The sequence below is a fragment of the Leuciscus leuciscus genome (assembly GCF_965113295.1).
Source record: "Leuciscus leuciscus genome assembly, chromosome: 19".
Taxonomy (NCBI): domain Eukaryota; kingdom Metazoa; phylum Chordata; class Actinopteri; order Cypriniformes; family Leuciscidae; genus Leuciscus; species Leuciscus leuciscus.
In genome coordinates, this window is record NC_138743.1 from 30,399,372 (window position 1) to 30,415,086 (window position 15,715).

The window sequence follows — 15,715 nt, forward strand, 5'->3', positions numbered from 1 at the left end:
AGCACTTGATATAATTAAACGTATCAATTTGATGGCGGATCCAGAAAGGTTCAAACGACAATCACCAGTGACAACTGGAGATTCACCCGTTGTAAAATGCAAAAGACTTCGTTCAGACTTCGGAGTGGCTACAGAAAAAAAGAGACTGCAACCGGGCCCATGCGAAAACAAGGATAAATATCGGAATGGCTTTTGAAAGGTGGCGTGAATTCCGTGTTTTGAAGGGGTTCAAGACGGATGCAGAAACTGCTTTTTTTTCCTGCTGGACAGGTAAGAACCAGTTCTAAGGAACATTAATTTGTTGGTATGTATGACAATTAGAAATTAGACTGCACAGAAATGGAAACTGAACTACAGGTATAGCCCTAATACATATTAAATGAAGTCACGCAATGCTAATGTTGTTAACATTAACAATTTGAGAACAAAGTATAATTTGCACGGTTAGACGTGATATGATAAGCGATCGTTAGATTTAATGATTTACTGCAATGCTTTTTCCCCCTTAGTTGGTCAGAACAAAAGTGGATGTTACTTACTTTTTCAGATGACATTTTCCAGTGAAAATTCTTATGTTGGTCATATTCCAAAAAGTAGAATCTGTGATTCTGAATGACAGTATCCACACGGCGCGGTGACTGACAGCCGCACATTCTCCTCAAAACATTGGATTTATCCGCGCTGTGCTGTGCCGAGGCACAGCCCATGTAAAGTTGATAATTCCGCAAATAACTGTAATTGCAGATTTCGAACAGAGATGGCGACAAAGAGGAAAAACTACGAACTGCAGCTTTAACTTCCGTATTCTGCAAAACAGATCACATCGCTTCCAGTTCAGGTCTTTGTATGTCCTTTGTGAAAAAATTTGCTGTTTTACTCAAGATAATTTAAAAGGAGCGAGCACAGATGAGCATAACCAATGTCCCTTCGCATATGTAGATTTATATCTATTTTTTTTTCTTCTTCACACTAACTTTTAGATATTTAAATAGAATAAAACACCAATAACAAAGTGAACTAGGTAGGTTAGCTGATTACCTTAAAAGTCAATAGATATCGGCATCAATTCATGATGTTAACACTTTAATTGCGGATGCGATGAGACCAGAGTTCCAGTTTGGTCATGGGACGGTCGACATATACCCTATTCACCAAAAGTTTTTTCCATGTTCCTAAGGTTGTACATTCCTAGTGACCAGACTGACTTACTACAGCTGGAATTTTGCCAATACCTGCCTTACTGTATGTACAGTAAACAATTATTTGTTTAGATTTTTTTTTTAAACAAAATTACCGTAATTTTTCATCCTCAAAGCTTGTATAGGTTTCTATGGGTAAGACTGACTTACTACTGGTGAAATTGTTCAAATTTTGAAAATAATAATAATGTATACGTATAGTACAGAATTATTTTTTGAAAAAACACAGTAATTCAACTAAAGGGTTTTTTCCATGTTTCAATGGTTGTAGTACATTCCTAGTGACCAGACAGACTAACTGAGTACAGGTGAGATTTTGCATTATTCACCTGTAGTAAGTCAGGCTGGTCACTAGGAGCATACTACAACCTTTGAAACCGTTTTGGTTAAATAGTTATTTTTTATAAAAATATTTGTTTACTGTAAATACATTAAGGGAGGTATTGTCAATATTTCACCAGTAGTAAGTCAGTCTGGTCACTGGGATCGTATTACAGCCATTGGAACATGAAAAAACCTGTAGTAAGTCAATCTGGTTACCAGGAACGTATCCAACCTATGGAACATGAAAAAAATAAAAAAATAAACAATTTTTTTGGGGGTGAAATACAGTAATTTTATTCTAAAAATAATTGTTTATACATGTACATACATTAAGGCAGGTATTGGCAAAATTTCACCTATAGTAAATCAATCTGGTCAAACTCGTGTTGTGGCATGATTTCTTGATTTTGTTGTGTTGTGGCTTAATTTTGTTGTGTTGTGAGTAAACCTGTGTCCAAGTTTGCTTTTTAAATTTCGTTGTGTTATGCACTATTGGGCCAACGTAAATATGATGCTACACAATAAAAAAATTGCTAAAATGCTTTGGTACTGTTAGTTCTAATGTTGAATGCATTGCATCTATTTCGATAAAGCGTACTTGAAGTCCACTGTAGTGTAACTGTAGAAAAATTGCAGTTCAGATTTGACTTCCCCATAATTGAATTGCATTCACCGCAGGGCAAATATAGTTCAGTGTAATGCAGCTGCAGTTTAGGACACAAAATGTTATAGTTCAGTGAAATACAAGTTTAGATCGATACAATACATAACTGAAGTTCTGTCAAATGCTGCAAATGATTTTTAAAATACACCTGCAGTTTAACAGCTGGACTGCAAACATAGACTGCAGTTAATTAAGTCAGCATAAAACAGAAGTTGCGATAGTCTTTTCTTTCCATAGTGTGATGTATAATCTGAGTAAAACGTTATGGTTTGCTATTGCTGGGATCTCATGTGAGTGACTGGTTGTCCTAACCGTGCGCCAGTAATCAGAAATGTTGTTACAAGAGGGAGAGAAATTGATTAAAAATGATGAGGGCTTTCATGGTGACTTTAATGACTCACACAAGGTAAATGTAGCAATTTTCATGTGCCAGCTTTAAATAAAATGTAAAAACTGTGGAAAGTAAAAAAGGGTGGCAAATTAAACTTTTTTTGTGTTTTTTTGTAATGTGGTAATTTCAACACAGTAGGCTATTAGGCAACTGCAGTTCAGCGCAAGTGTGAACATTAAGACGCTGTATTAATGCAGTTTTCACTTTTACAATGTTTTAGTGTGGTTAAATGCCAGAGGAGAACTGGCCCCCAGTCTGGGTTCTCCCAAGGTTTTTTTTTCTTCTCTCCATTAGGTCACCTGATGGAGTTTTAGGACACCATTAGGTCACTTGATGGAGTTTTTCGGTTCCTTGCCACTGTTGCCTTTGGCTTGCTCAGTTGGGGATATTTAATTTTATCAATCAATAAATTCCACTTGAACAAACCTTGTTGTATTATTTTAATTTAATACTGTGAAGCTGCTTTGATACAATCTGTATTGTGAAAAGCGCTATACAAATATACTTGACTTGACTTAAAAAAAATGCTGTGTCCAAGTTACCACACTGTGTGTTAAATGTGTAAGCCTGAATTACTGTGGTAGGCACTGGTTTTAAATCGTCACACTTTTAAGCCGAAGGTTTACCCGGAATTAGCCATATTTAGAATATTATGCCGTAAGTGAACGTAATCAATTACAACACAACAGTCGAAACCATTAGTTGTGCTGTTCTGAATCCATTTCGATGACGAACCTCGACACAACGACAACGCTCTGACGTTCCAACCGCTCAGGAGCTGTGGCATGCTGTCTCCATGGAAACCTGTTTAGTTGGTGCAGTGCGTTTGCGTGGTTTGAATATTCCTGCTTGCTAGCACATCCACAATATAAAAGACGTAGCTTTTATGAAATGATCCGTTAACCATTTGAGCTAGATTTACAGAGGATTACTTGAGATGAGTATTAAATAGGCTAAATGCACGGCTTTCTGGAGAGGAGCTTTTTCGACAGGCCGTTTTTCCTCCCAACTTTGTTGTCGTGTCATTAGCGAGCTAACGGAGGCAGGTGAACAGGTATGTGCGACCGGGTTAAACTGCGAATGTAGTTCACGCTATATGCTGCTGTTTGTGCGATCTTACATTTAGCACCCATCATGAATATCAGGCATCTCTTCTTCATATGACAACAGCCATATCTGAATTGTTTTCCCATCAGCGGGGGGGAGGATTTTATTATTGATCATCAGCACGCGCTGACCACAAGCATTCGACGTCTCGAGCTGCTCCAGTTGGAAAACGCACATCAAATCCACCTTTTTTTCGGAAAGTTAGCAACACTTTTATCGCAGGAATCCCTTACAATGTGCCGTCAGCGCACGCGCGTCTACTGAAAGCGCGTGTAGAAACTGCACAAACAATTGAACACCACGCAAATAAATTAGTGCTAGATCAAGCTTTGCTACCAGTGGGACGCGTTTGTCGTGGGAGGACCATCCTCTCTTCATCAAAGAAATCACATCAGTCATTTACTGTCAAGGAGCCACAATTATGACAGGACTTTGACATCCGCGTCTGACACATTGACGAAGACACTTAGGACAGATGTTTGTCAGGAAAATGACACCGAGTCAGTCCAGTTTATTTGGAGAAATCGATGACCTGCAGGACCTTACTTTCATCGAGAGACCCATACGCAGGAGCCTGAAGGTATGTATAATAGCCTACCATTTTCTTCTGTCAATAAATGACTACATTTTAAACTATTTGTTTCGTATAATATTCATTGGCTGCTTAACGTTACCAAACAATACCGTGATAATTAGACATTTAATGATTCAACACTTATGTCAAACAGTGGAGTTTTTTTTTTTTTTTTTGGACGCTGCAGATGATTTCTTTAGGGAAAGACTAAAACAGAAAACATTCACGCTATTTGACGTTTTCGCTTATTTTGTTGCGCGCGCCACGACCTTTCGACATTATCGCGTCGTACACTCTATTATCTTTATTTGAAGTAGTAACTGTACTAGCATCCTTTGGGGTGGACGGGGGTTGCCCACTTCAGTCTGCTGAGTGACGCAGTTTCTGTCAGCTGTCCGCATCACTGCTTCGCCTCCTCGTTCTCGCCACTGCGGAATAGAGGATTTCCACTTCAAACCATAACGTTATTCCCATTGCTACCTCAAATCCTTTCATGTACAGCGGTAGCAGCGTATAGTTGTGTGAACGTCGTGTTGTGGGTCTCTGCAATCATGTACCTGGCAGCAGTGAAGTTAAGCATGGATACTCCCTCATCTCTCAGCATCACGTATGCGGGAATAATGCAACGCCTACAGAGGGGGCGGGTGTTTTCTGTCCCTTATCTTTTTTTAATGGGGAGGTTCCAAAGAAAAGCATCGTGGCTCTGAGAGCCCTAAAGTAATAGACTAGGCACCTACACATGGCTCCCGTCCCCCACACTATCTCTTCCCACGCAGTCCCTCATGCCTCGCATCCTGCCTCCCTGCAAGCCTCCTCACATATTTGGCTGAGTCATCTGTAATGGAATCTTGCCCAATTCCTGGCCATTCTTTATTTAAGATACACTACTTTTGAGAATCTTCGCCTTTGCTATAATGGAGATGCTCAACATTTCATGCTAATAACTTTTATTTCCTTCTTTATTAAAGCACTGTGTGTTTGGTAAAGTGCAGATCTTGTTTCCCCCATTTGCAGACTGCAGAAGAGATTGACAAGCTCACTGTGGATGAAGATCTGAATGACATAGAGCGAGCAGTCTACCTTCTCAGGTAAAATATGACCCATTTGTGGCACTGGTACTATAATAAATTATTATTTTTTATGGCTCGGTTTGTTGGTTTTGATTTGTAATTGCTAACTCAGCAATCAGCACCCCTAAAAATGTGTAAATACACTTTTAGGTAACCATTTTACATCATTAAAATGTATGAAAGAGGTGAGGTTTAATTAAAAATATTAAACACATGCACGGATTAATTGTTCACTATACGATCATTAAGAATTTATAGTTCATTATATATTATCCATCCTTCTAGTCTCAGTCATTGATCTCTGTTCCAGTGATTAAATTTTTTACATTTTTTTATTATCACTATTATTACTGACTGATATACAATTTACTGACAACCAGTTACAATTTTTATTTATTAAAACAAGTTATCACTTGAGAAAGATTCTAACTTGCAACCTCTCAAGCCACATCATCTCATGCTCAGGTAGGGAGCTGAGGCGTCTAAGGTTGGCAAGTTTATTCTCTATTCCATGTTTTGCATCATTAGTTAAGTCTCTGGAACCCAGATTGTCTAAGTCAGTTGTGCTCAGTGCTCTTTCTTTCCACTTGACACTTGGTTGGAAACGGTTTACTTGTGCCAGCATTGTTGGCTACAACTGTTTAGCCAAATCTTTATCCTGGGTAAGCTGACCGCACAACAACAACTCAATGCTTGCTGACTGGCACAGAACATCCAGCTCAGTGGGTCAGGGCAGGTAGTGTCATCGCCGCTGTACTAGTCTTATGAATAATGGATCCCTTGAATGGTCTCTCATTGATATGTAGGCAGAGCTAACTAACGGCATGCTCATCTCGAAGGACTTTGGGGAGTCACCACTCTTAAGTTTCCATGTTACTGTCGCTCAGATGCAGGTTTAGCAGTGATATGGTGTTATCTGATCATTAAAGTTGAATGGATCTGGTGCTGATTACTGGGGAAACGGAGTTCAAATTTGATCAGATTTTCCCAGAATCATCTTACAATATCATGAATTTATAGTTAGCAAATGGACATGCTTGGGTCAAACTTTGTCTTGTGAAGTTTTAGTCAAGACAATTTTAAGAATATTCCAAGCTGTTTACAAAATTCCAAACAAATATTATATCAGAGGAGACCATTTTAATGACTAGATTGTAATTGTCTGCTTGTGTTGCTCTTATACCTGTTTAACAGCATTACGAGAAATGTTTAGACAACATAAACTATCATGTTTAGAGGTCCTTGAAAATATATATTCATCTTGATATTGATATCTTTGTACATTTGCATTAATTCTTTTGGCAGTCATTTTTATCTTAAGTGACTAAATTCCTATCAGTCCCTGCATTCCCTGGAAATCAAACATATGACCTTGATGTTGCTATCGCCATGCTTTATTGTTTGAGCTACATGAATGCTGAGTTAGTATAGTTATTATAAAGACATATTTTCACTACAGGAGCCTAGTTGGAGCACCATTGTTTTTGAAATGTGATTTATGGAGTCAACTTTTGGGTCAAAGTCTAACTGCCATGTTCACCAGTTCATGATATATATATTGGTTTCTCGGTACTAGAGCAACATAGCTGTAGTTGACCTGTAATCTGGTTACATGATGTATGCCTCCATTCTATGCAGAGATGAAAACTAAAACGCTTGGACCAAATATCCAAAACGCTTGGACCAAATATCCAAAACTCTTTCATGTTAGGCTTTTGGACCCAAAACTCAGACACTTCCCTCTTTTGGAAGATCTGATATTGTCCCTCTTTAACCTATAAAACTCTACATTACACCTTGCCTGTGCTAATTAAATGGTCCACAGCCCGACTCCCTCGGGTGGCAAACTAGTTCTGAGAACAGTTTAATTGCCCCTGTTCGTTGTCATTTGGCACGTAAAAGCAGGCTGCCAGAGCATCTGTACGATGACAGAGAAGAGAGTGCTTGTTAAGAAATGGATGAATGGTTAAAAGAAGAGGTGTTTCTGATGTGTAGACACCTCATAGATTATGGTTACACAAATATGGTGCCATCTTAGTGAGGCATTTTTAGCATTTTGCAAACTTTAGGATGTTTATTTTGTATTATATAAACCAAAATCATATTTCAGTGTATCAACACAGTTGTTGATCCACTTAATTCATTAATAGCGTCAAGTTGTTTGTCTTCTGTGACAACAATGTAATTGTTTGCTTGAATAATCCACCTTGATAATCAAGTAACTGCTGAGTCAACTGTCAGGCTAACATGAGGCCTAATGTCATGATATTGTTATTAATCTTTTATATTTTAAATGCCTTGCATACTGTCAGGTTAACTTCAGTAGCATAAAATGTTATGTTATTTCATTTTTGTATTTAATTTGAATTTGAGTTTTGATCAAAGTAATTTTTAAGCATTAAGGTGCAGTCACATTAGCAGTATTTCAGAAAAATCCATTGTCACACAGAACACACTTTCAAACCGAGCAGCTGTCTGTTGGTCAGTGCTGCGAATTTGCATGGCCAACTTGAACACGAGTGAAATCTGCATGGGGAACTTTTTCACCCTCAAGCAGAACTTCTAAACTAAAGGTGAACTTGTTATCATTTACAAGAGGCACAGTTTGAAAAAAAATATTGTATGTAGTTAATAATTCACAAATATGTATACTCTATGCTGCAACAATATGAAAGATTATAAAACTCTGGAATTGTGCATTTCAGTGACAGTTTGAGTAATAGGTAAACACTCTGAAAGTCTAGGTTCTGCTGACCCGCTTTAAGATACAGTGAGTGAGAGATTTTTTCATTCTGGTGTGCTGATGTCAGGAGCAGCATCGCATGCGTCAATGCTCTTTCTGAGAGTCAAACTGATGAGTCTGCAGGGTTTTAGGACATGATTTTTGTTGTTTGTCAGGAGTCAGGACTTGTTTCTTCTTAGGGCATTGTATATTCCAAAGGTTTGGTTACCATGGCCCTGTTAGCACTGCTGGTAGAACTACACTATCGGGTTCTAAAAGCATTTTTTGTGTATGTACGTGAATTGGTCAATCTTCAAAACATTGATACTCCAGATACAACAGTATTATGGAATGAAGGATGTGCACAATTGAAAAGAAAGTGTTATTCTTTTGAAAATGTAGGGAATGAAATGTTTGTTCACAGCCAGACTGCACACAGCCTGTGGTCTTCACTTTTTTTCCCCCAGCATCATCATTGGCCCTGTTGGGGTTGGAAGGATTAGAGAGGCTGCCAGTTGTAAACTAATTGCTAAGTGGGCTTTGTTTAGGTTTCATTACAGTCCTGCTGGCTCAACAATCAACTGCCGACTCATTTCTTTTGGTGGGGGAGAAATCAAACCGTGTGCCACTTTTTGCCACTGTGTTGTCTGCTCGAGCTCTTTCGTACGGTGAATGAAAAAAATAATTTTTTTTGTCAATGCTTATGCGTTCTCTCGCAAATGTTTTGTGTTTCCCCGAGGAACTTTGCGTTCCCTTGCAAAAACGGTAGCATTCCGCTGAGAAACTTTGTGTTCGCTCGCAAAGAGCTCAAAAGGTTTACGAGTGAATGAAGTTTCTCGGGGGAATGCAAAACGTTTTGCGAGAGAACGCAAAAGCATTTACTTTTTTCTCATATTTCTTTCCACCACTGTTTAGGGGCTTCGTACTTACGCTCTCTCCCAACTACGTGAGCTCAGCTGGGGTTTGATGTGAATTGTTTCACAGTTTCCTTTCCAAAATAGGCCTTTCTAAACATATTTTGTCAGATAACCACCCCATAGGAAAGGAAGATTGTAAAATGAGATAATTCAATTATTTCTCCTAGCTAGCAAAGATATTAAATGGAGAGCGAATGGAGATATTTTTGGTTTTTATATTTTCTTCTTAGAAATGTACCAATGTAATCTCACATTTGTCTCCTCCTCTAGGAATTCAGATTTGCCAAACTCTGATAAGCAGTCAGAGATTTTTTGATAAGAATTCCAACATTCCTCACCAGATTCTTCCAAAATCAAATGATCCAAGCCAGTGATATTTCTTTATTTATTTTGCTCTATTCATTCAATTTTATAGCTCCATTGAGTATGTTAACAATTACCTCATTTGTTTCTATTTTTCTATTCATTTTAGAAGAAACATATCAGAGATCTCCATTAACTCTCTTGAGCTATGAAAAAGGAACTTCTAAATTCATTAAATGTTCTTCTGGGTTTAGGCCATTGGATATCATTCACTCACCAGGGAAATCTAATTACAAATGCGAGCGTAGCTCTTTTTACTTTCTGACCACTTTCCAGCTAGGACCTGTCCGGAACAAACAGAGACTCGAGGCTCACGGCAGTGGGATTGTGTTTCCAAACCATTCAGCACCTGGTCTTTAACTGGTTATCTCTTTCATCCTCCTGTAGATGCCAGCTGCTTCTCTCTCTGCGTGGTACCTCTGTCGTTTAGTGTATAAACACAGGCATTGCTAAGGTGCTGCACATTATTGACCATATTCAAGAAGTGCACAAAGCATGACCACATTACTCCCTTTAGACAAACTTGGCAGCAGGTCAGGCTGTTTCTTGGTTATTAAATAACCCTCTAACAACAAAGGACACAGAAGGACAACTTATCCCTGAAAAAGTAATGAATACCTGTTTATAGTTCATTATTTAGAACAACAGTACACACGAGAGACTGATAGACATGGGAGTGTTCAGACGGAGAAGGACGTCTGGGAGGTTCAGCTGGACTAAGCTTCAGAGGGTTCTGCTTCAATGGTAGAAACAACTACAGCACAATGGTTCTATATATAATCAGAACATGATGTTGGCATTTTCTTCACCTTTATGGCTACATCACTTGCACATTTCATCCAAAATAAAATGGCAAGATTGTTTAAAAAGAAAATAGAAGGTGCACTAAAAATTGTTATTTTCATGGCTATGTTGTGCTCTCTTTTCTTCCTAATCAACCAAATGTTTTTGAACTTACTGACATGTATTGGTGAAAAGGTTTACAGTATTAGCGCATTTTTGAATTGTTAGAATGATAATGGTGGCCACTATGAGGGGGTGAGCCGCCTATTTAGAATAAAGTAGCTTATTTTTAATGTATTATTTTTTTTTTTTTAAGCTACTGATATGGCTGGAGTATGGCTGGAGTGACTGTACATAATTTCTGTCAAAAGTATTCAAGTCTAGGTCTAAAACTAGGTCTAAAGTGGGTAAAATGATTTTGTGCACCTTTGAAGAGTTTTTTGTCAACTCTTTTAAAGAACCTTTAAAGAAGCTCTTCATATTGACTGCTGGAGACAAGATAATGGACCTTAAAGGAAAAATCACAAGTTTTATCACTCAGTGAAGCTTCAATGCTGGGCACAGCAGTAGTTCACTGGCACTTAAAGCATTTACATCAGAGGCATTTAGCAGACACTCCAATGCTGAGCAACATACAAAAAGGCTTTGGTTTCACATCAAAGACCATTGTGATCAACAGATGGCAAGCACGCAACTCAGAGCATCATTTGCTACAGTAGGAAAGAAGTGCTTCCTGAACAAATGAAACAAAGTTTGAACCAGTACAAAGAAAGCTCATATACATGCAATAAAACTAGTGAAAAAAAGCAAACATAAATTTACAAAAATATCCAAAAACCACTAGAAAAATGTTTGGAATTTTTTTGACTTGTGTACTTACTGAATCCCAAATTTACATTTCTGTCATTAATTACTCACCCTCATGTCGTTCCAAACCCGTAAGACCTTCGTTCATCTTCGGAACACAAATTAATACATTTTTTATTAAATCCAAGAGGTTTTTTAACCAGCCATAGCCAGCAGCGTCATTGCAACTTTCAAGGCCCAGAAAGGTAATAAAGACATTGTTATAATAGTCCATGTGATACAATGGTTAAACCTTAATGTTAGAAGTGCGACAAGAATACTTTTTGTGCTTCCAGGTTCTACGTCAGAACGCCGGCTCATTATTGGCCAGCTCCTGCGTCAGCATCACTCGCATACATCATGGTGCTCATGTGAACAGCGTCGGCCAATAATGAGTCTCATTGGATTGCTTTCCATCTGCTGTGAAGGTCTCTAATTCATGAAAATCCACGCTCATTCATGGCGTCATCAAGCAACGCCTTTCAGTCTTAGTCTTGACCCTGCATATGAAGATTGGGATTGAATAATTGTCCTTATAAATAAATAAAAAAAATCTCTAATTTCCCTATTTATGCAGCCAGCAAGGAAACCCGTGAAAAATCTTGGTTACCATGGTTACCCATTGTTCCAAAGGAGAAAACATCTTGTAGATTTTTGGAACAAAAACATTGCAAAAAGTTTGTGTGGACAAGGAGATTTACACTTTTAAATAACTAGTGCAAAATGCCCGTGCAAAATCAGTTTTTGTGTGTGTTTTTAGTAATTGTTGGTTTAGTGTGTTTGAGTGCTCATTGTTACAATTACACAGCAAAAGTTCAGTGACATTTTTATTTGTGCATGGTAGAAAGCACACAGTGAACTCCAAGAAACGCTATGCTTGAGCAAACAGTTTGTGAATAGGCTACTACAAATGATGCCCGTGAAAGAGACTGTGAAGGCATTGAATAGGCGTAGGTGACTTACAGATTCATTTAACATCCACAAATGAATAAGTGCAACGATTCAGGGAGCAGGCTACAGTGAACTTGACGATTCAGGGAGCAGGCTACACAGTGAACTCAACGATTCAGGGAGCAGGCTACAGTGAACTTGACGATTCAGGGAGCAGGCGACGATTCAGGGAGCAGGCTACAGTGAACTTGACGATTCAGGGAGCAGGCGACGATTCAGGGAGCAGGCTACAGTGAACTTGATGATTCAGGGAGCAGGCCACACAGTGAACTCAACGATTCAGTGAGCAGGCGACGATTCAGGGAGCAGGCAGTGAACTTGATGATTCAGGGAGCAGGTTACACAGTGAACTCCGAAAAAATGCTACTCTAGAGCAAACAGTTTGTGAATAGGTTACTACAGATGATGGCAGTGAATAAAATGAAGAGTTTGGTTCCAAAACGCGATAAACGGCATTTTTCAAAAAAAAAATTGTTCCCGCAAAAATCTGTATTGGGTCGGTATTGAAAAGTCAATTTTTAATCTTACTTAAAATGCGATATCCGCCGTGTTATTCTGTCATGTTTTCTCCCTTTCTTTCCAAACCGTGACAAACGCCAGTCTCCTTTCTCTGCAGAATGCGATAAATCCGCTCAACCAATCACAGCGCACCATTCCACGAATTGTAAACAGTAACGGCGGCGCTTACACCCGGCATCCTAGTTTTCCTTATCTACTTTGTACTTTTTGATCAACAAACAAACAAAAAAATGAATACATTTGACGGCATTGATGAACCTGTGGTGGTTTCTGCCGTAGGGAAGAAACGTACGCCATCGAAATCTAATCATTTACGTGAGGAGATTAAGAAGATGAGATGCCGACTGTTGCTTGTTCTCACACGACAGCATCAAACTTCTGTCACGCTGACACGTTAAAGCTGCATTAGGGAGTTTTTAGAAAACGTTGACTTAGCCTGAAAATTTTAACAAGCACAACTTACAGGTCACTCCCCCGTGCTCTCTACTGCGCTACAGCCCTCCCCACAACGGAGCCTGCCGTGAATGCACAAGCTAGTAAGCAGGGCCACCGATGACGGCGGATAAACAGTTATGGCACATTCACTGGTAGGGACGAAACATCAACAATGCTTTACATTGACTATGCCCTGCCCATACTTTGACTACAAACTTGGTCCTCAAATCATTACGTATTTTGCAATAAATGTAATGTAACTTTATAACGTTGCACTCTTTCTATAAGTTATAAATAGCTAGTAAGATAATATAACGGTAACTAACGTTACAGTATGCAAGTAATTATTCTAGCGATATGTAATGCTAAAGAAGGTTTGCTAGTACATTATTTCAGCAACATGACAAGCCAGTGAATTAGCAGGTTTCAATTGTTGCTTGCACATTGCGTGACATTGTATCTGTATGTTATGCGGCTAGAGTTTTGACACCGAGTCAATGGGCTCCGACGGGCTTGTTTATCGTCATCGGTCTTTTTCCTTTTACCTGTCTTTGTTGTATGAGCAGGTGCCACTCGAGAAATTGGCAGTTTTGGTTGTTTGTCCGCCATTAGCACAGCTGCGGCACACCGGCAATCTTATTTTTGAACGACGGACGATACGCGCTGTGCAAGAGAGGGGTGTGATCAGGGCGTACACAAGCTTGATTGGCACTGCTAAGACATTCCTCCTGGCTCTGATTGGTTGTTTCTGACCAGGAGCGGTGTATTTCTGCAAATGGCAATAGGACCACTGGGAGGAGCCAGAGGAGCTTGATTTTTTCACAGATTATCTGTCTCATATTCTACTGTCAGGACATAATGACAGTTTTAACAAATATATAAAAAATAAATTTTTACAAAAGTTACCTACTGCAGCTTTAACCCTAGAGGATCTTTTAAAAAACTTTCAATTCTTGTACTCAAAGTCAACGAAAACCGAGCAGGACCAAGCCATTTCACAGCTGATCGCCGTCAAAAAAGTTCAGGAGGTATTTCTTAGCGATGGCTGATTGAATGTATTTTAGTCCTCCAGTGCCTGTATAGCCCCTATAAGATTAGTATTGACCGAGTTCAGAGGCTGTCATGTGGATCAACTTACTTGTTGTGTATTTTCAACAGTTTCAATATGAAAAATAACTTTTATATTGATTAAATGGATTAATTGCATTTTGGAATAAAAGTGTCATGAATTTATTTCATTTTTGGGGGAAAATAATCCGTTTTTATAATAAATCTTTGAAAATCAAAATCTGGATTTGAATTTTTATTTTATTATAACCTAAAGATGCTATGTGAAAGTTTGAAACAGAAAATAGTGGTTTTCATCTTGCCTCTTTCTTGGTAAAGAAAACACATTTGTACTCAAATTAATCAAAATGGATTTATCACGTTTTGGAACCAAACTATAATATTCAGAAGTAAACAGTGTAGCTGACAGAGTGTTTATGTCAGAATGTTTATTTTTAAATCACAACCTTCTAAGTGCTTCTTTTACCGATATATTTAACGATATCTTTAGCATTCCTAATCCAAACAACGTCAAACTTGGCGCTGCACTTACTCGTGCCTGTAGCGAGACACCTGTCAAGTTTGAAATCCATCGGACTAACGGTTCGAGAGATATGCGAATAACAGACAGACAGACAGACAGACAGACGTTTCTGTAATTTATAGATAGATAGATAGATAGATAGATGCCCCCAAAAAAGTGACTTTCTGATGAATTAGAAATTTAGTAATACCTCTACAAAAATGAGTCCGTAAGGGCCTCATTTTTAATTGTACAATTACGACATAATTTTCAGCAGCATTCAACACACCTGTGCCCGGTTGCATAAAGCACCTTAAGTGTAATTTTCCCTTAAGTTCTCCCTTATGTTTCCCTTAAACCTAAGGGTGTTGCAGAAAAAAAAACCCTTAAGTGTTATTTAAGGGTTTCTTTAAGTGAAACGTCATAAACACTTAGAATTTCCCTTAAACACTGTTTTTTCACTTAAGTAATCCCTTAAAAAGCGTTAAGTGTTGCATAAAACCCCTTAACGGTCATTTCCCTAAGTATAACTTAAGGTTTGGAAATCGTAACCTTAAGTTATGACAAAAATAAGTCGGACAAAAATAAGACGACATGGCTGAATTTATGGAACCAGCTGAAGATCATTATGTGCCAAGAATAATTTTTATGTATAGGGAGAACCCTTTGGACCATCTTAGCAATGAAAAATTTCCCGTCAATTAAACGCAACGGTCAAAAATTGTTTTCCTTTGACCATATTCGTCAAGAAGAATGCATGTCTCCTCCTCTGTCCAATTTTTCTTTCTTTTTTGTTTTCTTTGTCCATTCCGATATCCCAGCCTACTTTATTTGATGAAACTGCGAAAGTGTAGTATTAGTGTTTTGCGTATCTATGGCAACAACAGACTTTTATAACGTAAATCCAGGATCGCTGTCGTGAAACACTTAAATGTTTCCCTTACCTAAGAGAACCGTTTAAGAGATTATATGCAACACACTTAAGTAATTCTCTTTGGTAAGGGGAAATCGCCCCTTAAGTATCATACTTAAGGGAAAAACTTAAGGTGCTTTATGCAACCGGGCACTGACCTTTTTAGATCTTCTAAGTTTTGGTTACCTGGACTTTCAATGGAGTGACTGAAAAGTCTCAGGTTTCATTAAAAGTTTCGAAGTTTTTGGGGGTTTAGAATGACATGAGGGTGAGTAAATGATGACAGAATTTTCTATTTTGCTGAACTAAAGAATTGCAGTAAGCAAAGCAACATTATTACAAACATCATAATATATATCTTAAAGGG

The 15,715-nt window shown here is 38.4% G+C and overlaps 1 protein-coding gene across 1 annotated transcript in view; it reads left to right on the top strand.

Annotated features, from left to right (window-relative positions):
• Positions 1–3,293: 3,293 nt before the first annotated feature.
• The window catches only part of ppp4r4 (protein phosphatase 4, regulatory subunit 4), a 37,174-nt gene continuing 24,752 nt past the window's right edge, over positions 3,294–15,715 (top strand). The window contains exons 1-2 of the mRNA XM_082148374.1: positions 3,294–4,265; positions 5,274–5,347. Coding sequence (XP_082004500.1) covers positions 4,161–4,265; positions 5,274–5,347 — 179 coding nt within the window. The 5' untranslated portion in view covers positions 3,294–4,160. The remainder of the gene's footprint in view (positions 4,266–5,273; positions 5,348–15,715) is intronic.